This window comes from Puma concolor, chromosome E2 (assembly GCF_028749965.1).
Source record: "Puma concolor isolate L17-30 chromosome E2, mPumCon1.1.hap2, whole genome shotgun sequence".
NCBI classification, from domain to species: Eukaryota; Metazoa; Chordata; class Mammalia; order Carnivora; family Felidae; genus Puma; species Puma concolor.
In genome coordinates this window covers 48,555,940-48,582,199 of record NC_141681.1, presented here as the reverse complement: position 1 = coordinate 48,582,199, position 26,260 = coordinate 48,555,940, and the positions used below count along the sequence as shown (strand labels likewise).

At 55.3% G+C, this 26,260-nt stretch overlaps 2 protein-coding genes across 6 annotated transcripts; one reads left to right on the top strand and one right to left on the bottom strand.

The window, feature by feature from the left end:
* Window positions 1–25: 25 nt before the first annotated feature.
* On the top strand, window positions 26–6,540 carry HIPK4 (homeodomain interacting protein kinase 4). The gene is made up of 4 exons (XM_086689784.1): window positions 26–662; window positions 3,354–3,710; window positions 4,467–5,315; window positions 6,059–6,540. Exons 1-4 carry the CDS (start codon window positions 198–200, stop codon window positions 6,236–6,238), a joined length of 1,851 nt encoding a protein of 616 aa, XP_086545910.1. The 5' UTR covers window positions 26–197; the 3' UTR covers window positions 6,239–6,540.
* A 746-nt stretch (window positions 6,541–7,286) lies between these two features.
* On the bottom strand, window positions 7,287–26,233 carry PLD3 (phospholipase D family member 3). 5 transcript variants are annotated; one of them, XM_025914605.2, is made up of 12 exons: window positions 26,083–26,233; window positions 15,326–15,418; window positions 15,151–15,225; window positions 14,920–15,062; window positions 14,254–14,437; window positions 12,771–12,891; window positions 12,566–12,693; window positions 11,253–11,453; window positions 9,135–9,274; window positions 8,483–8,648; window positions 7,870–7,969; window positions 7,287–7,785 (listed from the first exon to the last, which is right to left on the bottom strand). In XM_025914605.2, the coding sequence occupies exons 2-12, from the start codon at window positions 15,350–15,352 to the stop codon at window positions 7,598–7,600; spliced, it is 1,473 nt and encodes a 490-aa protein (XP_025770390.1). In that variant the 5' UTR covers window positions 15,353–15,418; window positions 26,083–26,233; the 3' UTR covers window positions 7,287–7,597. The 5 variants fall into 5 exon arrangements, with proteins under 5 accessions (XP_025770390.1, XP_086545913.1, XP_086545914.1 ...); XM_086689787.1 differs by having other exon boundaries at window positions 15,326–15,524; window positions 26,083–26,182; XM_086689788.1 differs by lacking the exon at window positions 26,083–26,233 and adding an exon at window positions 24,828–24,846.
* Between the last annotated feature and the right edge of the window lie 27 nt (window positions 26,234–26,260).

Here is a 26,260-nt window from a genome sequence, read left to right as displayed (position 1 = left end):
CTGGCAGACTGGCAGTGAGGCCCAGGGGGCTGGGGGGTGCCAGGGAGGTAGGGGCGAACCTCGCAGCGGGAGATACAAGTGCGGTTCTCTTTCCCCCACTGGGGGGGCCTCGGAGCCGGTGGTGGGGCCGAAGGCTTCAAAGGCAAAGCCTGTGGGGTGAGGGCGACAGCAGGGCAGTGCCCGGTGGCAGGGGCACCATGGCCACCATCCAGTCCGAGACCGACTGCTATGACATCATTGAGGTGCTAGGCAAGGGAACCTTCGGGGAGGTGGCCAAGGGCTGGCGGCGAAGCACGGGGGAGATGGTGGCCATCAAGATCCTCAAGAACGATGCCTACCGCAACCGCATCATCAAGAATGAGCTTAAGCTTCTGCGCTGCATGAGAGGCCTGGACCCAGAGGAGGCCCACGTCATCCGCTTCCTCGAGTTCTTCCATGATGCCCTCAAATTCTACCTGGTCTTTGAGCTGCTGGAGCAAAACCTCTTCGAATTCCAGAAGGAGAACAACTTCGCACCCCTCCCTGCCCGCCACATCCGCACGGTCACCCTGCAGGTGCTCAGAGCCCTGGCTCGGCTCAAGGAGCTGGCGATTATCCATGCCGATCTCAAGCCCGAGAACATCATGCTGGTGGACCAGACCCGCTGCCCCTTTAGGGTCAAGGTGAGTGGGGCGGCCCTGGGGTGACGGTGTCCGTCGTTCCGGTCTTCTCCTGGCTTCCCCCAGCCCTAGACGCCCTCCTGTCACCATGGGCTCCCTTGTCCCGCCTACCCCACCCCCCACGCCACTGAAGTCTCCCCTGCCCTACCCTGCCCTTGATGCCTGTCCCCACCTCCTGGTCCTAAAATCCTCATCTCCCTGTCCCGATTCTGACATCCTCTCTCTCTCAGACCTGAGGCCTCTCTTCCTTGTCCAGTTCCTAGTTCACCTCCTCGAGGCCCAGTCCTGTCTCTGCGGGGCTGACATTCTGGTGGGGGAAATGGAGTCGCCAAGACAAATGAGTCAAATATAGTATATGAGTGAGAAGGAGAAAAGATAAAGTAGGGAGGAGGATGTGGGGTGTTGACTGGTGGTGCTGAGTGAAACTGTCGACAAGGAGGTCAGGGAGGCCTCACTGGGAAGGTGACATTTGAGAAAAGTCCCAAAGGAAGGAGGTAACCATGTAGACATCTGGGGAAAAGCATCTGGGTAGAAGGAAAAACTAGTGCAAAGGCCCTGAGGTAGGAGTGATCTGAGTCTATGTGTTTGAGAAGCACCCCAGAGCCCAGGGTGGCTGAAGCAGGGTGAGAAGAGGAGAAGGAAAGGGGATCAGGGAGGTGACGGGGACCGGTCACACAGGGCCTTGCAGGCCACAAGCCCCTGGTCCCCTCCATCTCATTCCCGGCCCCTCTGCCTGCCTGTGTCCCCTCCCATCCCAGCCCCAATCCCTTTGCCCTAGCACCCCTGTCTGTGCCCCCAATCCCAGCCCTGGCGCCTCGGTCCACTTGTGGGTTTGCTACTGTCTGGGGATGGGTCTGAACTAGAAGCTCCGTGAAGGCAGCCACGTCAGATCTGTCGGCATCTGCCAGCACAGCCCTGTGGCGGAGACAATGCTAAATGAATGTCAGAGTCACGGGGAGATATAGAGACATGAAAAGGCAGATCATTTTGCCCTAAGAGATGGAAGGACAGAGACCCAAGGAAAGAGAGGCTCCCACGAACACAGCAGGAAACAGGACGGATCCACAACACCTGGCCAGTGTTGGCACCCCTCCCGTGTCTGTGGAATGGATGGATGGATGGATCCCATGAACACTGAGTGCCCAGGGTCCCTCAAGCTCTGAGATTCAGGCCTCAGCAGTCTGTATTTAGAGTCCGGATTAAGAGTCATTTCATCACACCACCTCCTGCACCTAGAAAGTGAGGGGTAGCTGAATGAAAAGCAGGGAAACTCGGAGAGGGAAACTGAGGCAGGGACCAAGATAGAGTCTTGGACATTCAGAGTGAAAATGGCCCATGGCCCTGAGAGAGACAGACTTTCAGCCACATTCACAGTGCTGGTTCAGCAGGTGCTCGTCGAGCCCCTGTCATGTTCCGAGGGCCTGCGAGGGATGTGAACAGTGTCTGATGATAAAGATAGAAGAGGGTCGGGGCTTCAGGGAGGTGTCTTCCTAGCAGTGACACAGAGATGGAGACAGAGAGAGACGCTGAGAGATGAGAGGCACGATGAACAGGCAAACAATGAAAAGGCAAAAAAAAAAAAAAAAAAGAACAAGAGAGTTACAAACAAGAGGCAGAAAGAATGGCAGGGACATAAAGCTGATTCATTCATTCATTCATTCATTCACTCACTCTTGACGGAGCCCCTAGCTGTGTGCTGGGTACTGTTCTAAGTTTCTAGGGAGGCAGCAGTGAAACAGACAAAATCCCTGCCCTGATGGGACTGACATCCTAGCTGGGTAGAGAGACAATGAACTCAACTGAAAGGTAAAATGTATGGTGTGTGAGGTGGTGTTCAGAGCTCTGGAGAAAAGCAGAGTGCTGGGAAGGGGAATAGGAACGGTGGGGGAGGCTGTTTTTCATAGGATGGGCAGGGGAGGTCTCACTGAGAAGGTAACATTTGAGACCTGAGAGGAGGGAACCGTGTGGACATCTGGGGGAAGAGCATTCTGGGCAGAGGGATCAGCCAGTGCAAAGTCTCCGAGCTGGGAATGCACCTGGCTTATTTAAGGGACAGTGAGAGGCTCATGCAAGGGGGAAAGGGGGAGGAGCTGAGGGCAGAGAGGTGATGGGGCAGATTGCTCAAGCTTTGGGGGCCACACTGAGGCCATTGGCTTTCATCACAGGATGTGATAAAGCCACAGGGGGGTTCTGAGTAGGGGAAGGACGTGATCTGAGTCAGGTCTTCATAGGATCTCTCAGGGTGCATCTGATGCAGAGACTGGGGCACCGAAGGAGGAGCAGGGAGACCAGAGAAGAGGCCCTTACATTGGCCTCAGCGGGAGACGATGGAGGACAGGACGGGGCAGTGGGGGGCGATGAGGCTGGGATACAGAGTGGGCAGATTCTGGATCTGTTCAGAAGGTGGAACCAACAAGATTTGCTGATGGACGAGGTGTAGACCGAAGGACAAAGAGAGGGATCCTAACCCTCACAGACATAGGTTCTAGTGGAAAGAAACAGACGGAGAAACCAACATGCAAACCAGAGACATCGACTGGCAAAGACAGGGACATAAATGAGAGATAAAGACTCCCAGACACGGCGATGGCCAAATGGCAGATGCAGAAAGACACTGGCGAGAGACACTGGGGAGGCCTCGATCGGCTGTCCCTGTCCCTCGCCCTGCCCACCTGCCTCCCTCCCCCGACACAGGTGATTGACTTCGGCTCAGCCAGCATTTTCAGCGAGGTGCGCTACGTGAAAGAGCCATACATCCAGTCGCGCTTCTACCGGGCCCCCGAGATTCTGCTGGGGCTGCCCTTCTGTGAGAAGGTGGACGTGTGGTCCCTGGGCTGTGTCATGGCTGAGCTGCACCTGGGCTGGCCCCTCTACCCGGGCAACAACGAGTACGACCAGGTGCGCTACATCTGTGAGACCCAGGGCTTGCCCAAGCCCCACCTGCTGCACGCCGCCCGCAAGGCCCACCACTTCTTCAAGCGCAACCCTCACCCTGATGCCAGCAACCCCTGGCAGCTCAAGTCCTCGGCCGACTACCTGGCTGAGACCAAGGTAGGGGCGCAGGCGGGGCGAGGGCAGCGGTGGCGGGGGGTGGGGGCTGCTGCATCGCATCGAGAAAAAAGAAATCTAGGTTAGACCTCGGAGAGGACCGGAAGTTCGAGGGTCAGCTGCGGGGGTGGTCACAGCATGAGAGACGTGGGTGAGACCGAAGGTGGCACTGCAGGTGGATGGTGGCTCCTCGGAGTTTCATGGCCGGGGGCAGCACGCTAGTGTGGCAGGGAGGTTCGACCACTGGGAGCCCTGGAGGACCGGGCTCGGGGGTGGAGGACCAGAGGTTTCGAACAGCCCCTCTGCTAGCAGCTGGTAGGGGCCGGACCCATGGATCTAGGGAGGACTACAGGTGTGGGGGGGGAGTGAAACTTGGCTCAGTGAGACTCTGGGTTAGATGACAGGAGGACCACAGAACACAGGTACCTTTCCTGCAGCAGTAGGAGGGCTCTGGGTCAGACCAGGGCGGTGGGGGGGGGGGGGGGGTCTGGTATTGGGGAGTAGGTGTGGCCCTCCAGCAGCAAGAGAGCTCTGAGTCAGATCACAGGCAGAACCGGAAGCCTAGCTTCAGACGTGTGGACTTCGTAGCAACATGAGCGCCCTGGACCAGCCTCCAGGGCACACTGGGAACTGGGGCTGGAGGAGGGTGGGTCATGTGTGGGCCCCACTTCGGGAGCACCCAAGGCCCAAGGCCTGGATTCAACGTCAGCCTCGTACCCCCCCCGCCCCCCCCCCCCCCCCCCCCCCGGGTCCCACCAGGTGCGCCCCCTGGAGCGCCGCAAGTACATGCTCAAATCGCTGGACCAGATCGAGATGGTGAATGGCGGTGGGGCGGCAGCCCGGCTGACGTTCCCGGACCGCGAGGCGCTGGCGGAGCGTGCTGACCTCAAGAGCATGGTGGAGCTGATCAAGCGCATGCTGACGTGGGAGTCGCACGAACGCATCAGCCCCAGCGCAGCCCTGCGCCACCCCTTCGTGTCCATGCAGCAGCTGCGCAGCGCCCACGAGACCACCCGCTACTACCAGCTCTCGCTGCGCGGCCGCCGCCTCTCCCTGCAGGCGGAGGGCAAGACGCCCACGCCGGTGGTGGCCGCTGCGGAAGACGGGCCTCCCTACTACCGTCTGGCCGAGGAGGAGGAGGCCGTGGGCCTGGGCAGCGTGGTGGGCAGCGGGCCCTTCTTCTGCGAGGAGAAGGCACCGGGCATGCAAAGGGCCATCGACCAGCTGGATGACCTGAGTCTGCAGGAGGTGGGGCGTGGGCTGTGGGGGGAGACCCGAGCCGATGTGGTTCCCGACATGCTGGCCCCACTGAAGGCAGCCGCCGCTGGCCGCCGGGCGCCCGACGCGGGCCCTGAGCCCATCCTGGCCTTCTACGGCAGCCGCCTGGCAGGCCGCCACAAGGCCCGCAAGCCTCCCGCAGGCTCCAAATCGGACTCTAACTTCAGTAACCTCATCCAGCTGAGCCAGGCTTCGCCTGACGACGATGGGCCGTGCCAAGGCAGCGGCTGGGCGGAAGGAGAGCGCCGTGGGGCCTCTGCCGAGCCGCCTGCCATCCTGCAGCGGGATGGGGATGGACCAGACATCGAGGATATGACCATGGATGCTGACGTGAGTGAGCCAGGTGGGCCGGCGGGGTGCAGGTGGCTCTGGGATCAGAGCCTCCCCGAGCTCCAAGATGGGGGTGTCCGTGAACCAGGCCTTGCCCACCACCCCGCCCCCGTCCCCCCTCCCCCGCTGCCCCCCGCACGTCTGCATTGCCTGCGGCTGGCTCAGGGCTCAATACATACTAGTCCACTCTCAGGTTGTGATAAGGTTCAGCAAACACGAACCCATGTTCAGGATACGATTAGGATTTGATACAGCCTGTGTTCAGGATGTAACATTCAGCACACCCTAGCCCACCCTTACAATGCGATGAGGCTCAGCACACGCTACTAACTTCAGGTTAAGAGGCTCAGCACACAATAACTCATACTCAGGACGTAAAGTTCGGCACACATTAACCTACTCTCATGATGTGACAAGGCTCAGCACATACTAATGCACTTTCAGGCTGTGTGAAAACTAAGAACGTAGTACTAATCCATCTACAGGAAGTGATAAAGGCCCAACACTCGGAACAAGGCCTTATTAGGTGCTCACCCCCCCTCGGAAAGAAGTTCCTTCAGAATCCCTTAAGGTCTCCACATATGCTATTTCAGGCCCCAAAGTTACAACGTGGGTCCAACAAAATCGCCCTCAGGAAGTGAGAAGGGTTTCATTCAGGAGTGGAGAGAGTCCGTGAGGGGCAGGCTGGTGGTTCCCAGGGTTGGGGGGCTTCTTGGCTGATGGTCTTTTCTTCTCCCCCACAGAGGCCGGGCCCTGAGCTCTTCGACCCCAGCAGCTGCCCTGGGGAATGGCTGAGTGAGCCAGACTGGACCCTGGAGGGTGTCAGGGGGCCCCTGGCTCAGGGGCTCCCACCCCACCACGTTCACCCGCATGGTGCACCCCGGACCACCAGCTTCCTGCAGCATGTCGGTGGGCACCATTGATGGTGACCCCACCCCTGCCCATCACCGGGGGCTGCGCTAGCTGGGCTGGGATCCCCTCCTTAGAGCCATTTCCTGAACCCACAGATTATTCTTACAGAAAGATAGTTATCCAGAAATTCCCCATTACCCTCGCCCATGGTGCATGCATGCCAGCACACACACGTTGAACACAGGAGGGCCTTGGGGTCTGGCCCGTGGCCCCCTGGGCCAAAGGGACACAGGAAGGGGGCTGTACCCCGCTGGCCCCGCGCATGCCCTTGGCCCCGCCGCCTCTGCCTATTTCAATAAAGAACTGTTCAGCAGCCCTGCGTGAAGCCTGGCCTGGTGCCAGGGTGGGGTTCAGGCCGGTGGCCAGGGCCCTGCTCTCCGATCTGCGCCCAGTCGGCTACCGGCTCAGGCTGGAGGCTGGGCTGCCGTCGCACTGGGAAGGGACAGGCTGCGCTCGCTCGCTGACCCACCCCCTAAATATGCTACGTGCTTGGCACGGGAGAATCCACCCTCAGATCATTCTCGGTGTTCAGCAGTTGCCAACCCAAGCTCGCCAAATGCCCAGGTCTCATCTGTTGACCTGCCCTTGCCACGTGCACAGGCTTGGCATGCACTCAGCCATGCTTGGGTCACGCTAAGTGTCAATTCACTTGGCAGGCAGAAATTCACGCTCGGTGCACACTCCAGTGTTCAGACATGCGAGCCCACCCTGGGGGACACGGTGACGGGTCAGCGTGTGCCCGTCTGGCCGGGAGGCTGGGAACGCCACGCTGGGTGTGCAGCAGCGTGGGGCTGGCCACGTGGGGGTCAGCTCGTGCCAGTCCACATGGTCACACGCTACATGCTCAGCACGTACTGGTTCATGTGCATTGCACACCGAGAGCCCAGCACGTGCCAAATACATGCTAAAGGCACAGCACGTGCTGTGGGTTCAGGATTTGCCAAGCCACACCGCTGACATGCTGAGGGCTCAGCAAGCACTACGTCTCCAGGAGAGGCCCATGCCAGCCGTCCCCGACCCCGACACCTCACTTCACATCACTGAGCCAGGCACAGGCTGTACAGACAAGTTATTTACTTCTTCTTATAACCTTGAGCCCTCTTTGCCCTGGAAAGGGGGGTGGGCCAGGGGGCCGGGCCCAGCATGCACCCCCATTTCTTCGGGGGCTGATCCCTCCCCCAGCTGGGCCGGGTCCTGGGGCCACAGCGTCAGGCTGGCAGGGGCGGAGGTAGAGGTGGGAGAGCAGGGGAGAGCCAGTGGAGCCACAACGGGACACACAGAAGCGGGGGCATGGGGACAGGGGCCGGGACCCGGGATATCTGGGTCCGTGGGGGCCTCGCAGGCCTCGGCCTGTCTGTGGGACCGCGGCCTCACAGCAGGCGACAGGCATTGCCCACGCTGTCAGCTGAGGTGTCAAGGTCATGGCTGTAAGGGGAGTCCCAGTCCCTTAGGAAAACGGCCTCCAGCTGGCTCCTCAGGCCACCACGCCCATTCTGTGTCACCAGCAGCGAGGTGCCCGCCGTCTCCGTGAAGTAGCTGCCAGACCAGTTGGAGGTTCCTGCCGGGTGGGGTCAGAGAGTCAGAGCCCACGGCTGTGACCGGACTCCCTTTCCATCCCCCTGGCGGAGCTCAGGACACTCACCGATGTAGGTGGCGCGTTCGGTCACCATGTACTTATTGTGGTTGACGCGGGCGTATGGGATCCGGGTCTGGGCCTCATCCGCAGGGACCACAAAGAGTTTCTGAGGGCGAGGGGAGAACGAGAAGGAGCGTGAGATGCAGGGTGGGGTTGGGGACAAGCCAGGGGCTGGGGTGGGGAGTGGAAGCAGGTTTGCAGGACTAGGGACTCAGCTGTTTCCCACAGAACTGTGAGAGCCAGAACGGGGCCCAGCGGAGTGGGTGTCTGCTACCAGGGAGGAACCAGCTGCCTTGTTTGCCATTCCTTCTAGAACAGCTCCTATTTGTCCCTTAGGTCTCACCACAGATGTCCCCTTTTCCAAAAAGTCCTCCTTGACACCCCCCCACTGGGGCAGATGCCTCCCGGGAGGACCCCCCTATCCTGGCCATGATGCTTCCGTCCATGCCTCCTCCGTCTGGGTCCTGCCCCCTCTCCCTGTGCCCTGTCCTCCTGGCTGGACCCACCGTCTCCCCCTCATGGCACAGCCCTGTCCATCTGGGTCGTCCCTGTCAGGTGACAGGTGAGCTCCTTGAGGGCTGTCTTCAGGTCCGAGGGGTAGGTCCGGGGGGGCACTTACCACCTGGATGTCGGAGTGGGTGTGGTTGTCACGCAGCGCGGCCAGGGAGTGCAGGAAGGCCCGCATGGATGGCTCAGAGTGTCCCCAGCAGCTGACCAGCAGGCGCACCTTGACGCCCCGCTCATAGGCAGCCCGCCGGAGCCCGTCGTCAATGGCGGGCCAGAACCTGGGGGATTCAGAGGACAGCTTTACCTACGGCCTCACCCTGAGGCCTGCTCCAGCTGCCGAGCGCCCTCAAATCCCAAGACCGCCCTATCTCTGGCTCCCAGTTCTGTTCCTGCCTCCTTAAATCCCACGTGCCCCATCCCGTTTCTGGCTCCCACTCCTGCCCCCCAAGCTCCTCATCCTGTTTCCAGCCCATACTCTCTGCTCCCTAACTTGAGAAATCCTACACCGCGCAACCCCTGCCCCAGGCCTCAGGTCCGCCGCCCTGTCCCCAACCCCCCAGTACTGTCATCCTTTCCTCTGTCCCCCCCCGCCCCACCCCGTCTTGAGTATCCAAATCCCCCATCCCCGTCTCCTCTGCCTCTCCCTGTGGTTTCCCTTTGCCTGGGTCCCCTGCCTGCTTTGTGGCCTCATCACTCTGTCTCCCACTGCCTCTTCCATTCATGGTGGTTGCCTGCCTCAAGCCCCATCCATGCAGCAGTGGCACCTGCGTGGGTGGGAGAACTCCATGGTGGGCAGGTAGTTCATGACCGCAACGTAGATGAAACTCCGGGCGTTGTCCACCACATTGAGCAGGGCCTTCAGATCTGGGGTGCGGCCACTGGGACACAGTGGTGGGGGCGCACTCTGCAGGGAGGGGGCAGTCAAGACACGTGCCTTGCCAAGGGTGCCATCATAGTGGACCCCAGGCACAGACAAATTGTCCCAAGCCAGGTCCTGTGGATTGCACTGAATTCTCAGCCTCCGGGAAAGGTTGGGATAATTACCACGTCCATTTTATAGGTGAGGAAACTGAGGCTCAGAGAGGGTAAGTGATTTGCCTAAGGTCACACAGCTGACAAATGGAGCCAGGATTTGAACCTAGGCTGTCTGGTTCCAGAATTCATGCGAGAGGCACCTGGGTGGCTCAGTCGGTTAAGCATTGGACTCTTGATTTCGGCTCAGGGCATGATCTCACGGCTCATGAGTTCAAGCCCCACATGAGGCTCTGCACTGATAGCACAGCCTGCTTGGGATTCTCTCTCTCTCTCTCTCTCTCTTTGCCCCTCCCCTGCTTGTGCAAGCTCTCTCTCAAAAGAAATAAATAAACATTAAGAAAAAAGAGAATTTACACTCTAACACAGGGGTTCCTGACATAAGGGTCCTGGTCCAGCACAGACAACATCACCTGGAACTTGTTAGAATTGCAAATTCTTGGCTGGGGGTGGGGGGGGGGGGGCGCCTGGTGGCTCAGTCAGCTGAGTGTCTGACTTTGCCTCAGGTCATGATCACACGGGTTCGTGGGTTTGATCCCTGTGTCCGGCTCTGTGCTGAGAACCTGGAGCCTGCTTCACATTCGGCGTCTCCCTCTCTCTCTGCCCCTCGCCTGCTCATGCTCTGTCTGTCTCTCTCTCTCAAAAACAAATAAACAGGGGCGCCTGGGTGGCGCAGTCGGTTAAGCGTCCGGCTTCAGCCAGGTCACGATCTCGCGGTCCGTGAGTTCGAGCCCCGCGTCAGGCTCTGGGCTGATGGCTCGGAGCCTGGAGCCTGTTTCCGATTCTGTGTCTCCCTCTCTCTCTGCCCCTCCCCCGTTCATGCTCTGTCTCTCTCTGTCCCAAAAATAAATAAAAACGTTGAAAAAAAAAAAAACAAAAAAAAAAAAAAAAAAAACAAATAAACATTAAAAAAATTAAAAGAAAAGAAAAAAGAATTGCAGATTCTTGGGCTTCACTGCACATGGCATACTGAGCCAGGGTGCTGGGAGGGGGCCCAGGAGTCTGGGTTTTAATAGCCACCCTCCCCGCCCGCCCCCTGCCCCAGCGCCATGCTTCTGATGCGTGCTCAGGTTTAAGGACCTCTAATCACTTTTGTCCCTGACTTGCTCATTGCTGACCTTGCCTATGTACCGTACCACACCATGCCCTTTACCTATTTCCCTCCATCCTCGTGACAGATGAGCAAACTCAAGCTCTGAAGGGGAAGTGGTAACAGGGGAACGCTTAACCTTCCTGGCGAGGCCACCAGAGCAAAGGACCCCTGTAAATCATGGGTCCCTGCATCCGTGCCTTTGTGTGGCCCTCCACCAGGACTCTGGACTTGGCCAGGTCACTTGCTCAGGGGGACCAAAAGGCACCCAGACTGGCCGCCCCAACTGGTGAAAGTCTCAGCAGCTGAAAACAGCAGCGCCTCGTCTACAGGGCTCAGCGTCTGCCACAGGCGACTGCGGATGCTGTCCAAGAGAACCTTCCACAGCGATGGAAACGTTCTATATGTATCTGCACCGTTCGGTGTGGTAGCCGTGTGCTGCATGTGCCTACCGAGCACTTGAAATGTGGCTAAGGCAACCAAGGAACTGAATTCTTGGCCATGTTTAATTTTAGCCGATTTAAACGCAAAGAGCCGCTCGCTATCTGGGACAGCACAGAGGCACCGGGGGCTTGCATGAACACAGCTGTACCTCCCTAGAGGTGGCAGGAGAGAAAACCAAGGCCTAGGGAGGTTGGGACATGGCTCCGGCCCCAGACCAGGCAGAGTGAGCCAGAGTGAGTGGCCAGGATGCCCCCTCCCCATCACTGGGCAGGGTTAGGCAGAGACTGTGGCAAGGCCCCTCTTCCCAAAGACTCACTGCCAGGTAGGCCAGAGCAGGGGTTCCATTGAGACAGATCTCCATCGGTGTCTCTTGATTGTAGCGCGTGTCATAGGGCCGGGGCCAGGTTGACGGGATGGAGCTGCCCGCCTGGCCCAGGTACCAGTAGGCCTCAAAGATCTTGGTCAGGTCCCGAGCCAGGCAGCTGCAGTTGTACATGACCACGCCTAGCTCCTTGACCTGTGGGAGGGCAGTGCTGAGCCTGGGGGTGGTAGCCTGGCACCCACGGATGGCATGAACACCCACAGCCCCCTCTTCCACCCCCCTCAGCCTTCCTTCCTGCCCCTTGCCTCTCAACCTCCCCATCTTTCTGCCCCTCCGTCCCCAGCCCCGCCGCCACCACCAGGACTAAAGTCCTAAGATGGGCGTGGATTTGACTCAAGCCAAAGAACTCGTCAAGTTCTGGCAAAAATCCTTTGGTTATTCTGAAGTGCCAGGTTTCCCAAACTTTTGCCCATGCTTTTGTTTCTACCCTCCACAGAACCAGCTCCTACTCATTCTTAGGGCTCGGCTGACAGCCTCCTCCTCCAGGAACCCTCTCTTGACTGCCCAGACTGTGTCGGGCATTCCTCTGGGCTTTCACGGTCCCTTGGACTTCCCTCATTTCTCTCTCTAGTGACGCTGGACTGGGAAGACAGCCACCAGGGATGTCTCAGCCACAGCTGTATCTTCAGCATCTCCCCCAGAGCTGGTGCTGTTAGGGGCTTGGGAGTTATTTGCTGAGGAAATAAAGGATCATTGCCTAAGCTGTACCTTCTTTCCCGTCTCGCGCTAACTCTTACAGATCTTTCAGCTATCATATTAGCTGTCACCTCCCTTGGAAGACTTTCGCTGATACTCCAGACTGGGTCCCCCATCCTGGCCATGACCCTCTGGGCTGCCGCACTGCCTGGTGACCAGCCTGCCTCAGCACTGGACTGACAGTTCCCAGAGGTCCATCGCTTACCACCACGTCCCCAGTATCTCCCGGGACAGGCCTGGGCTTAGAGCAGGCACTCAGGGAATGAATAATGAAGGGCAAATCGGTGGACAGGGCCTTGAATGCAGAAGGGCTGGCAGCTGTCATCGGGGATCAGAGGAAACCCCAGGCTTCCACGGGCGGGGGGGAAGGCAGTGAGGGCTGGGCTGGATTTGGGGATGTTTGGGGAGGTCTGGTAGGAGGTAGGAAGGAAGCCATTGCAGAGACTGGACACAGAAGATGCTGGGATGGAAGAGGGGTGTGGTTGGAGGCCGGGCGCCCTGTGGGGGCGGGGAGGGGCCGGGAAGGGTGGGCGGGCAGGGTGCAGGCAGACCTGGGTCAGGGAGCGCCAGTCCATGTTGGCGCTGCCGATGTAGAAGTGGGTCTGGTCCACCACCCAGAACTTGGTGTGCAGGACGCCATGGGTCAGCTTCTGCATATCCACCATGCGGACCTGGGCACCTGGGACAGACAGGCTGTCGGGAGCCGGCTCGGATGGCCCCCGGCCCGGCACCCCCCACGGCTGCCCCTTGGCTCACCACTTTGCAGTAGGGTCTGCAGGTCAGCCTGCGGCTGGGGCCCGTTGGGCTTGCTCACGGCGATGCGGACCTTCACGCCTTGAGGTGCCAGGGCCTGTAGCTGCCGGAGGACCTCCTCACCCTGTAGGGAGGGGAGAGCCTCTGAGAGGCTGGGCCCGTCAGCTCTCCCACCCCATGCGGCACCCCCCAAAAAAGGCCGTCTTGATTTTGCATTTCAATTTGTGATCAGGACTGAACAGGCTTTCCATTAGCCGGGACACGGAGAGATGGCTTTACAGGCTAAGCTATGAAAACCTTTCATCTGGTTAATTACTGGTGCTCTGGGCCACACCAGGGCCTCCCTGCCAGTCCTGTCCTTCCAGGGACTTCCCCAAGATCTTGCCTTGGAAGATCAAAGCTTGGCACCACAGGGGCCTCCATGCACCCTCTCAGATGTTGGGGGCAAGGCACGGGCTGGGGATCCAGGAAGGTATAGGGTGAGGCCCGATGGTGCCAAAAACTGTTAAGAACGACAGCCAAGGATTCCCTGGTTCCTACTGTGAGCCGGGCCCCACCCTAAGCCCCTTCACATCTGAACTCACAGACTCCTCACTGCTCTCACTGATGAGGCAGGTCTGAGTAAAATCCCGGAGGTGCAGAGGAGAAAGCTGGCATCGGAGAACTCAGTGGTGAAGTGGGATCTGAACCCAGGTCACCTGCCTCCTATGTCTGTGCTTTGTGCTTTGAACCACTCCAGGGGGAGCCGGCGGGGAGGGAGCACTCCAATCATTTTTAACTTCTGTGATTATGTTTTCAGGCAGTGCTTGAGGAGCCCCGCAATTTTAATAAATGTTAAGCCCGCTTCTGACAAAAAGAGGCAGCAGGGGGAGGAAAACAAGAAGGGACCAAGTCAGTGTGTCTTTCAAGGAAGGGGTTACCCGCCTAGGCTGGTCCTTTTCACATCTTGAGGTTTTATGTTTTTTAAGTGTGTCTGTAGACCTTGACAAGGATATAAAGCAAACGCTGATGGGGGGGGCGATGGTTGTCAGAGACCGTGCTGGAATCTGCATGGATTTATTCTTGTAAGCGGCAAGTGCTAGCTATTGGCCCCATTCTACAGATGTGGAAGCTGAGGCCTGAGAGCTGCGGTGACCTGCCCAAGGTCACGTGGCTGGGAGGCAGCAGGCTGGCTTGAGGCTGGGCTGTTACCTACTCTTCCATTTCATTGTGTGACAGGGTCTGGGCGAGCAACTGCTGTCAGCCTAATCCCTGGTAACCAGACCCACAACCTGACCTTCAGAGGCCTCCAGATGACCGTGACAAACGCCCCCAGTCCAGAGCGCCATGTGAAGACAGTTGCTTCCAATCACCTGTGTCCAACCCACTGTGTGAGACGTGCCCATCTATCTCCTGGGCTGCAGGGGAACCCCCTTCACTCCCCCCCACCTCCCCCCAATGGCTCCCACCACCCCTGCTGCCAGCCAGGGCCCATGTTGCCAGGTACCTGCTGGGCAGAGGGCTCCTGAGTGTGGGTGTCATTGTTGGTGAGAGTCCAATAGAAAGAGGCGATGTCCAGACTGCTGTGGGCACCGGCGAGCAGGCCCAGCCAGGCCTGGCTGGTGGACGGGTTGCTCGTGGAGGCATTGGGGAAGTCCAGGCCCTCTGGAATGCTCTCCACCAGCACTGCTCTGGGGGGTGGGGGGTGGTATCAGCCACAGGGGGCCAGAGACAACCGGCTGGAACATGAGTGCTCCCCTGTCCGTCCACGGGGGATATTTGTGTGTGCCTGTACTCACGATTCTGTGCGTCTGTGCATTTGTTCGTCTAGACGAGTGGAAGGCAGGCTGCGCATGCGGCTATTTGTGTGTGTGTGTGTCTGTCCACACGTGTCGGAAGATGCCATGTGTGTGTCTGTGTGTGTGCTGGTTTGCTCACAGACACGGACAGAAAATGATGCTGTGGCTGTCATGGGAACAGTGTTGGGGGGAGGGGTTGGGGATGGAGGGAAGGCCCTGTGACAGTGCATTTGGGAGTCTGCAATCAGATCACCTCCCCCAGCCCCAGGCACCGGCTGTGGCTCAGGGCAGTCCCTGCTCAATGTGTAAGCGTCTGGGTCCTGGCAGGGCTCTTTCCCCCGCACTGCCCGAGACCCCTCCCCCCCCCAACTTACTCGCAGGGGTCGTAGCAGGGGGCTGGGCGCTGGTTGGGCCCGAAGAGATGCAAGTCGCCGTATTCCCATAGAAACAGCTGAGTCATCAGGGCTCCGAAGCCCACGACCGCCAGGATGAGGACCAGCAGGACCCAACGAGCTTTCTGTGGGGAAGAGGAGGCCATCAGCCAGCCCAAGGCGACCAGCCCAGCCCACACCTGAGACAGGGTGAGGGTGGTGGCGGGCTCCTACCTTCTCCGCAGCCTTCCAAGCCTCAATCTCATTCATGGGCAGCTCATTGGCGGGCTCCTCAGCAGGCACCTTTAGCTGGGGAATGGGTATGGTAGGGGGGTGACAGGGCAGCTTGGCAGGGTCTCTGCCCTCCACTGCACCCAGCCCCACCCCACGGGGCCCCAGATCCACCTACCTCCTGGTACATCAGTTTAGGCTTCATCTTGCCAGGCAGCCAGGGGATATGTGGAGCCCAGGCGGGGCAAGTGGGTGTGTCAGGGTCTCCAAACTGTGGGGAACAAAAGCTGGCACTGTGGTGGGGTTTCCGGGCTTTGGGGGAACATCACGGAAAGCAGAGTAGTGTCGGGCTCACGGGATCCATTGGGTCTCCTTGTCTGTAAGCACGGGATCACTGGCATGGGGCCCGCCACCCCAAAAGGAGGAAGCTGACCGCTGGTCAGCAGGGTTTTCGAAATCCCTCAAAGTCTAACGCCTTGCTTTCTTCCCATCATTCCATGGTGCCTACACTGTCCCCCTTAGCGCCCACCCTGCCCCCTCCCCCTTAGCGCCCATCCTGCTCCTCATTATTACGCTTCCTATTAGCATCTTCCCTTCTCTGAGCTCTAATATAGACATTCCCAAGAAGACCACTCCGGATGGGGTCAGTGAAGCCCCAAATCTTTGCCTGGCTTCTCGCAGCCCGAAGACCACCCAGGGAGCATTTTCCAGGTGGCTCCTCTGCCATCACCATTAGGTACCCACCAGACAGCTCAAGCCGGGAGCCCGGAACCATCGGGGCCTCACCGCCAGCCCCCAGCCCATCCCCCGAGCCATCCTCCGCCACCTTACCCCGGAGGGGACTCGGTCTCACTCCGCAGGCGGCAGCTGCTACCTCCGCGGGGCCCCAGCTTCTGCCCCAACAGGCTAAGCAGGGGCGGGAGGAAGGAGGGGGCGGGGCCAGACGGGGCTCCGCCCACTGCAGCGGGGAGTCTGCGCAGTGCGCAGGCCGCCCGGGCTCACCGCAGGGAGAAGGGGGGCTCCGGTCCCCCAGATATGGTCCCGCCAACCTGGCCGGGGTGCGGGGAGTACATGGCTGGGGGATGGGCTTTGCCACCCATATCCCCCAGAGCCCCGGGGTGGGGTAGGGAGGGTACAGGTAAAGAGAAAAAGAAACCCCGCATCTTGTCTACAAACCTTGTGAATTTTTGTACCATGGGCATGTATTACCTAGTCAAAAATAAATAAAATTGTTAAAAAAAAAACCCGTATAAAATGTCAATTATACTCAAAAAATTTTAAAAGCCTTATAAAATAAAGTGGAGCGATCAAGGTTGAATAATATGATTTTCAGAGGTAGCGAATAAAATCAGAAGACACAACTCAAGCTATGGGGTTGGGAAGGGGGGGATGAGCGGGGTGGTGGAAGGAGACTGTGGGTTTTCTGTTGGAGTCTGTTTGGATAACTATTTAATTTCTTTAAAAAAAGCCAACTGATATTTTGATAGGGATTTTAAAAATTTTGTTTCGGAAATCCAGGCTCCGGCTGGAAGATTAAGCAAGATTTCCCATTTCCCATCTCCTTTTTCCCAAGCAGGATTTAAGACCACCGCTGACGAAAAGAACTGAAGAACCCCTCCCCGCCCACCTTTCCCAATACAACAGGGGCAGGACGCCCTCCCCTCCGTCCGCGCAAGAAGTCAACAGATGGATGCAGAAAAGGATGATCACTGAGAGATGCGACAACGTCAGAAGGGGTTGCCTCGAGTGGCATTTGGGGTGGGTGAGGATTGCTTTTTATTGTACGCCTATTTTCTTTTTAGAAATTGTGCAATATAAGCGACTTACAGAAAAGTAGAGGAAAAAAAAATCTCTGTGCAGATTAAGAAATAATTATAAAGCCAACACAGGTGTTGCGTCCCACGGCACGCATTACTGAGATTTTAAAAAAGAAGGAAAGAAGAAAATTGCAAAAGGGAGCTAGGTTCCCCCCGCCCCCCTTCCGCGTTACCGGAAGATCCAGCCTACACGTGAAAGGATAATTTGGAAACCCCTTCACCCACAATGTCAGATCCCAGATTGGCAAGGGCTGAGCACAGCTAGATCCCCTCCTCTCATTGCAGGGAGACAAATGGGGATGGGCCAAATGGATCCAGCAACAAATGGTAACAGACCAAGGTTATTTGGAACTTCAGAGGTCACCAGAAGCAGCAGAAAACAATCTTAGAGGTGGCTGACCGCAGGGTTGCCAGGTGGGCGAGGGGAGGCTTGGGGCAGGAAACATTTGCCTTTTATTTATTTGCAAAAGCCTTGGTGAGAAAGGTTTTATTGAAGAACACGGGGTTGAGGGGCGCCTGGCTGGCTCAGCCAGTAGAGCCTGTGACTCTCAGTCTTGGGATTGTGGGTTTGAGCCCCACTTTGGATGTAGATAACTCTAAAACAACAACAACAAAATATGGGGTTGGAACCGCAAGCGATGTAAAATTAGGGAAAATAAAGTGAACAAAAACAAAACTGGGGGAGAGGTTGGGCACGGAGGTGCGAGGCATGGGATTGGGCACAATGAGGCCGAGAATTGGAATGGCCATTAATACACCAAAAATAGGTAGAAACTAGCATGCACTTCATTCAGATTATTAGTGACATTTTGGCTTTGAACTTGTATGGTGATTACAGGTCTGAAACAAAGGGTTTACTTTTAATTTCTGCTATATTTTTATCAAAATACACCTAAGGAGCAACTGGGTGGCTCTGTTGGTTAAGTGGCCAATTCTCGATTGTGGCTCAGGTCATGATCTCATGGTTCATGAGATTGAGTGCTGCATTCATGAAGTGGAGCCTGCTTGGGATTCTGTCTCCCTCTCTGTCTCAAAATAAATAAACTTAAAAAATACACTTAAGGTGTTTGAAAAAAAAAAAAAAAGCAACCAAAAAACTAGTAGGGTGCTCAGGTGGCTTGGTTGGTTGATTTAGAGTCCGATTCTTGATTTTGGTTCGTCATGATCTCAGGGTTGTGAGATAGAGTCCCGAGTTGGGCTCTGCTCCCTCTGCCTCTGCTCTTCCCCCGCTCACATTTGTGCTTGCTCGCTCTCAATAAATAAATAAATAAATAAATAAATAAATAAATAAATAAATAAATAAAATGGAGAGGTAGGTTAGACTGTAAGGCAGTTAATACTGTGGATTCCAGAGCCAGATGCCTGACTTGAATATGATCCTCAGTGCTCATGTGACTGTTTGACCTTGAGAAGTGACAATGAATCTGTGCCTTAGTTTTCCCATCTGTAAGATGGGCATGGTGACAACAGTACCTACTTTTCATAAGGCTGTTCGTTGATTTTACACATACTTACTGAGTATCTATGTACCAGCTATTGTTTGAGGCACTGGAAATACCACTGTGAACAAAACAGACACCAGGGAAGACAGATACAAAAATAAGTAAATTATGTTAGAAGGTAATACATGCCACAGAGAATCAGGGAAGTGGGACGGGGTTGGGGGGGAGGAGTTGGGATTGTCAGGAAAAGCCTCACTGAGAAGGGGATACCTGGAAAAAACTTCAAGGAGGGGAGGGAAGGAGCTACATAGACTTCTTGGAGAAGTCCCTCTGTCAAGCAGAGGGAATAGCCAGTGCAAAGGCCCAGAGGCAGGAGTGTGCTTGATATGTACTGGGAAGAACAAGAAGGCCAGTGTGTCTGAAGTGGGGTGGGCTATGAGGAGGAGAGAACAGTCAGAGGGGTGACAGGGCCAGATTGTGCAGGGCTGCCTGGACTGTGGTGAGAAGGTCGGGGCCATGGGTAGGGTCTGAGCAGAGAACAGACATGATCTGCCTAGGGTGTTGTAGTTGGCTGAATGCTGGCTTCAAAAAAGATATGTCCAATATGGCCATAATCTCCAGGACTTGTGAATGTGACCTTAGTTGGAAAAAGGGTCTTTGCAGAGGTCATTAAGGATGTTGAGATGACATCATCCTGGATTATATGGGTGGGCCCTAAATCCAATGACAAGTGTCTTTAAGAGACAGGAAGAGAAGAGACAGAGGAGACCACGTGACCAGGGATGCCGAGATTGCTGAGATATGCCCACAAACCCAGGTATGCCTGGAGTCACGAGAATCTCCCCTAGAGCCTCAAGGGGGGTGTTGGCCCCGTCAACACCTTGAGTTTGGATGTCTGGCCTCCAGAATGGTGAGAATACATTTTGGTTGTCTTAAGCCACTCAATTTGTGGTAACGTGTGATAGCAGCCACAGGAAACTCATTCATGTGTTTGCAGGCTCCCTCTGGCTGTGTGGGGAACAGACCTGTGTGTGTGTGGGGGGGGGGTACAGCCAGGGGTTTGGGCCCAAACAACTGCCACGGACAGTGCCCCAGTAGCTGATCTGGGGAAGGTCAACTTGGGAAAAGGCCAGAAAGAAATGAAATGAACGAACGAACGAATGAATACATACACTGCGTGTGTGTGTTCTGAACATACACAATTTGAGAAGGGACTCCTTTGAACTAAAGGGATTAATACCTCTCAAGTGTATAGAATGGACACGTGAGAGGTTCTCAATAAATGTGATTGTGTCAAGGCTCCTGACAAAAAAAAAAAAAGAAAAAGAAAAAAGGCACCATTTTCCCCCTGCCACCCCTAAGACAAGATGCTTTTTATTGTAGGGCTTTAGTGACCATCTCATTTTTTAAATGCATAGGACTTGTGTGGAAATTAAATTATGAGGCTCAAGCTCCTAGCTTGGGTGCCCTTTCCTCCATATCACAGTCTCAAAAAAAAAAAAAAAAAAAAAAAAAGCTTTAGCTGGATTAAGTATCCAGCATCCCTATCCCGATCCCTGGGAGGAAGGGGACGCAGGGCAGGGGGAGATCAAAGGTGGGAGCAGACAGCTAGACTGACAGAGCTAGGTTGGCAGGTGCTGGGCATTTTCCTCAGCCTGGCTCAGTTCCTGTGTTGCCAGTAACCCAGAACCCCTATGGGGTCCCTGGGCAATGCCCAGGTTGATCCTTATGCTCTGCTTCCTTGGTCATGGGATGTACCTCTGTCTGCAAGGGTGCCCCTCCCAGCCCAGAGGATATCCCTGGTCCCTTGGCTTGTGCCCTGCCTGCCTTGGAGTGTGACACTACAGCCCACAGAAAAGAAGGAAGCAAAACCCACTGGGTTTCGGAGACACGTGCTGGGTCACAGCTCCCTGAACACCCCTCCCTTGGGTGGGGGCAGGAGATTTGATCCCTCCTCCATACCAGTGTTTTACGTTGCAGAGTCTAGGGTTCAAATCCCACTTGTCGCTCTTACTGAGTGACCTCAGGCATGGGGCTTTACCTCTCTGAGCCTTGCTGGCCCATCTATAGAATGGGGATCGTCTCATGGGGCACAACTCATGGGTGGCTCAGTCGGTTGAACGTCTGACTTCGGCTCAGGTCACGATCTCATGGTTTGTGAGTCTGAGCTCTGCATCGGGCTCTGTGCTGTCAATGCAGAGTCTGCTTTGGATCCTCTGTCCCCTCTCTCTGCCCCTCCCCAGCTTGCACGCATGTGTGCATGCACTCTCTCTCAAAATAAATAAGTAAACTTAAAAAAAAAAAACAACAAAAAAGGGTGGGGGATCATCTCATACTCATCTAGGGGGTGGAGGCTTGGTGAACTCTGAATGGTTTAAGGGGTGGGTCTCAGAGTCCTACCACCCTGGGTTCAGAGCTTAGCCATGTATTCCTGGGAACCAAGGCTCCCTTCTCGGAGCTTTACTTTCCTCCTCAGACCAATGGGGAAACAAATATACCAACCTCACATTTGTCAATGAACCCATCCATGGGAGACAGGCAGCATAGCAAATCCCCCAAACAAGCTTCTTGGTGACATCTGTGTATCCCCTAGTACTCTGTACACACTTTTAGCACAGATAGACTTATGTGTCCCTTAAAAAGCTAAGTCTGTGCCCAGCACATCACAACCACTCAATAGATGTTTGTTGGCAACAGAAGAAATGGGGTAGAATGGAAACCTTTGAAAAAAGACGTTCACAGGGGTCTCTCTAGACCCAGTGACATTTTTTTTATACACAATGATAACCAGCTTGTGCTCTAAGCCCAGAGCAGATGGGTGGGTGCAGATTACAGCCTTTCAGCCTGAGAGTAAAATTCAGTTTAAGTTTGATTCAAGCCACCTGAGAGGGCAAAGGAGGGTGCAGGGCCAGTTGGCTGCTGAAGCACCAGACTACACCACAGGAAATATTTACAAACCTATGGGCCTTCCATATGGTTCAAAACAGAAACGTTCTTGTGTTTGAAGGAGCTGATTTTCACTTGATTGTGCAGACCCCTTCGGACTGAACAATCGCCTGAGGTCAAGTCTACAGAAAACGGAACAGAGCACTGGTTTTGTAAACTTTGTTTTGTTTTGTTTTGAGCAGTAGAACTTTTATTTCAAAGGACCTTTAGAAGGTGCCCTTCCTAGGGAGAGAAGATGCTTGGTCTGAAAAACAAATGGGTAAAAAACAACAAAATACATCACGATTGGTGAATATTTCTGAGTTGGAACTCAAAAATCTAAGCTGTCTCATCCCTGCTCAAAACCGTTTTGTGGCTCCCCACTGCCCTCAGGGCCAAGGGCAAACTTCTTATTCTTACCATGTCCTCTAGGGCCCAAAGCTGTCTCCAGCTCTCACTTCATGCCTGAATTTCAGCTTTGGAAGCTCCCTGGCCTCCTAGATGTTTCTCTCCAGGGGTCCCCAAGCCCCTCACGCCCACCATGTCCTCAACTGTCCTTAGCATCTCTCCCAAACCTGCTGCTCTTCTGGGTCCCCATTTCAAGGACAGCTATCCTATTCATCCTATGGGTCTCAGCCTATGTGTCACTTCTTTCAGAAAGCACCCCTCCCCCCCCACCGCCCTGACTCCCCTGGAGTCCTGGGCATCGTCCTGGACCCTCCACAGCTTGTCCACTTGGCATCCTGAAGGTCTCTCCCACACACACCCTTTTTCTCCCCTCCACAGCCTCGACCTGCCCTCTGGGATCGAGGGATCCCACTCCCACTGAGATCCCCACTCCCGCCACCTCCCTTGGTTCCCAATCTCTATCCAACCCTTTTAGTCCCCCTCCATCTGAATGGAAAATTGTTCCTTTCCCGCTCAAAAACCTATGCCCCCCACCACCCCCTGGCATCCTTACGACAAAGTCTCAGCTCCTCACTGTGCTTCCCAGAGCCCTGAATGATCTCCCCTTAATAACCTCTTTGGTTTACTGTCTCATTTATGTCCCATCCATATTTAATATCTTTCAGTTCCCTGAACTGAAACCACACTTTTACCACCAAACACTCCCACAGCTGCTCCTCCTGCCCAGCACACCTTTCTCTTCTCTTCCTGTTGCTCATTCCTATCAGCTCATGTACCACCTCCCCTAGGAAGTCCTCCCTGACTCCCGGGCTGGTCCAGAACCACCCCCCACTTTGGGTTCCAATAGTCCCTGGGCTTCTCCATCCCACAGGACCTTTCTGTTTCCCCAGCCCCAGCCCTGACCGGTCTGTGCTGTCATGGCCTGGTGATGGGTTTGTTTCTCCCACTGGACTATGAAACCCATGAGGGCAGCGCTGGGCTGTCTCAGTCGCTGCAGTGTGCCCATTACCACCCAACACAGGGACAGTAGGTATCAGTTCATTCATCTAGTCATTCAACTAGTATTCAATGACTACTCACTGATAAGGCCTGTGTAGAAACTGGAAAGATAGCACAAAACAGAAAAAAACAAAATCCTAGTAAAGATGACATTCTTTTTGGGGAGTGAGACAATAGATAGACGCATGAAGTATATAGTATGTGCCTTGGAGAAAAACAAGTAGGGGAGGGACATAATAGCCTCACAATTGAAAATGGTGGATGGGGGCACCTGGCTTATTCGGTAGAGCATTCGACCCTTGATCTCAGGGTCATGAGTTCAAGCCCCACGTTGGGCGGAGCGCTTACTTAAAAGAAAAAAAACACTAAGTGTTAGGGGTGCCTGGGTGATTCAGTCGGTTAAGCGTCCAACTCTTGATTTCGGCTCACTGTTCGTGAGATCGAGCCCCACATTGGGCTGTGCGCTGGTGGCTTGGAGCCTGCTTGGGATTCTCTCTCTGCCCCTCCTCTGCTCGTTCTCTCTCTCAAAATAAATATTAAAAAAGAGAGAGAGAGAGAGAGAGAGAGAGAAAGTGGTTGATGTCTCAGTTCAAAAATAACACCACCGCACATCTGGGGGCAAGGCACTGTTCTCCCCATTTCGGATGAGGCAGTAGGGTTCAGGGAAAACTCTGCTCGGGTTGTACAATGTCAAGTCTGTCGGTATGGAGTTCGAACCCGGGGCTCAGTTCTGTTCCAGGATACCACGATGTCGGAAACCAATTCATGAATGTAACATACAGGCAGAATGTCTTTTCCTTGCCACCCGGAGGGAGGGCAGGAAGTGGGGTGAGAGGGCAGGGCCCCTTGTTACTGAACCGAGCGCTGCTGGAAGCACTTTACGTATTCAGTTTCTCACCAAATTAGCCCTTTCCTTAGCCCCATGTGACGGATGAGGAAACTAAAGACCCAGAAAGGTTAAGTCATTGGCGCAAAAGGACACAGCCAAGAAACAGTGGAGCCAGGATTTGACCCTGAGCTGCCTCGGGGCCCCAGGTGTAGACAGCCGCCTCTCCTGTTGTTCATCATCTGTAGATCCGTGGCTGTCCGCCACCCCTCCCCACCACCCCCAGCAGCACGTGAACCAAGAGGTGGCATTGGCTTCGCAGACACTCTAGCAACATCTCCTCTCCCTCCCAGTCTTTGAGGGGGACGTCGGAAGCTTTCTCCAAATATAAAGGATATGTGAGTGCAGCTTTGAGCAGACAGCTCTGGTGCTCCTTCTGGCCAGGCTGCTCTGGCCGATCCATCCTTGGTCGAAGTTCTGGAGCTGCTGCTGCTGCCATTTCATGTCACATCGTGTCACATCAGATTGAGTCTCTCTTCTCCAAATCCTCCCATGGCTCTTGTCTCACTCAGAGTAAAGCCAAAGTCTTGTCCACGGCCCATGACATCCAGATGATCTGCCGCCTCACTCCTCTGGCTTCATCCCCACCCCTCTCCTCCCTCACTGGCCTCTTTGCTATTCCTTAAGTATTCTACGTGTGTCCCCACCTCAGGCCCTTTGCATGTGCTGTTCTCTCTGCCTACAACGCTCTTCCTCGTAGAGCCTCGTCACTCTCTCCTCTCCTTCACGTCTTTGTTCAAATATACCATCTCAGAAGACCTTTCCTGACCACCTTATTTGAAACTATAACCCTTACCATGCATTCCCATCCCTCTTTTTTCTTCCCCCTTCTTCTAACACATCATAGAATCCACTTACCTGTCTGCTTGTCTTTGACCCTTGCTAGAATAGAAACTTCATGGGTGCAGGGATCTCTTGTCTGTTTTGTTCACTGATGTGTCCCACCATGCCTAGCACAGTATTGGGCATGTAGAACATGCTTGATAAATATTTGTTGAATGAATACCTTGTTTTTATTGCCATATTGCAGATGCAGCAACTGAGGCACAGGGATGTTACGCCACCTGCTCAAAGCCATGCAACTTTTTAAGTACTAAGTGCTAGAACCAAGATTGGAACCAGCGTTCCAGCCCCCAGGCACACATTGCTAACCACTGTCTCACACTGCCTCCCCAAGGCAAGTCGAGTGAATAAGATACTTACCTCTCTACCTAGGCATTCAAAGGGTTGCTGAGGTTGGACTGAGGTGTGCCGGGACCTGCCTCATCTCTCTGTACCCCCGATTCTAAAAGTCAAGGGAACCTGGGTCTAAGCTAGCTAGTCTCCCCCCACCCCACACTACTCCTGGATTCCCACTACAGCGTCGGCTCAAAGCTCTCGTTTTGGGGGTGGCAGATCACTCAATCCAACAAGGCAGAAATAGGGATTAAGTATTTACCCAAGCAAGGTTTGTGATGGCCGATGGGCCACCCCCTCAGGTGTGGTGACGTGGCAGAGATGAGAACATGGAGACTGTGACGTGGGGTGGCGTGGGTGGTTGCCATGGCAGAGGGTATCATGACACAGGGAGTGTACCGACACCATGGGAATGATGAGGGCACCCGAGGGGAGGGGGGGAGGTGACAATGAAGAGGTGATGAAGGGGACCGCATGAGGGTGAGGGTGACATGGTTAATAACATTATTAGTCCAAATCTCCACATCAGGATGAGCATATCACAAGAATAAATTTGCAGAATCCTCATAATCGTCCTTGATGTAGGTGTCCTTGTGTGCGTTTTACAGATGAGGAAGCTGAGATTGCAAAGGTGTGATCAGGTGGTCAAGGTTACCCAGGGTTTAGCGGTGGAGCTGGGATTCTGGCACACGCCAGGATGGGACTCTAGCCCATACGGTGGTGAGTATGTGAGAGGTGACACGGAGAAATGACGGCAACACGGAGGCAAGAGAAACAACTGGAAGGCAGAGTGGCTCCTTATCGGGAAAACTAGAAGCATGAGGCATGGACGGTGACTGTTAGGAAGCAAAGGTGACACGGGAGGAATGGAATGAAAATGACACAAGGGAAGGGTGACTGCGATTTAAGGAGATGGTGACAGGAGGCGTGTGAAGGTGACATGGGGGTATGATGACGACTTCAGTGAGGACTTCATAAAAGAAAAATAGCAACAAAAGAAGAGAGCAGGTGACGGAAAGCAATGGTGACTTAAAGGGGGAAGACTGCAACGTAGGGTGGCAATAGGGACTTAGAACGAAAGCGAATTAAGGCGGCTGACAGCGACATAAGGAGGGTGACGCCGACAGAAGCGGGGTGGTGACGATTTAACCGGGGCGCGACACAAGGGGAGGAATGGCTACATAAAGGGGCACTGGATGACAAAAGGGAAGAAATGAATTACGGCGGGAAGGGCAACATGAAAAGGCTAACAGAGGCGCCGCGCCCCCAGATCGCACAGTACCTGCACTCCGCGTCTCCCACTCCGGGACCCAACCCCGCACGCACCTTGCCGGCTGGAGCCCCGCCCGGCCACCCCCGCCTCGCACAGGCGCACTCCGGCAAGACTGCGGGCTAGCGGGGGCTAGGCATGTGCCTTTCTCATTGGCTGCGCTCCTCGCTAGAGCGGGGCGGAGCGAAGC

Coding starts and splice junctions, on each gene's coding strand:
- PLD3 (XM_025914605.2), bottom strand. CDS start 15,352: ATGAAGCCTAAACTGATGTACCAGGAG. Junction 12,694..12,770: donor GCAGACCCTACTGCAAAGTG/GTGAGCCAAGGG, acceptor TGTCTGTCCCAG/GTGCCCAGGTCCGCATGGTG. Junction 9,275..11,252: donor CTGCTCTGGCCTACCTGGCA/GTGAGTCTTTGG, acceptor CCCTCCCTGCAG/AGTGCGCCCCCACCACTGTG.
- HIPK4 (XM_086689784.1), top strand. CDS start 198: ATGGCCACCATCCAGTCCGAGACCGACTGCTATGACATCATTGAGGTG. Junction 663..3,353: donor GCTGCCCCTTTAGGGTCAAG/GTGAGTGGGGCG, acceptor CCCCCGACACAG/GTGATTGACTTCGGCTCAGC. Junction 5,316..6,058: donor ATATGACCATGGATGCTGAC/GTGAGTGAGCCA, acceptor TCTCCCCCACAG/AGGCCGGGCCCTGAGCTCTT.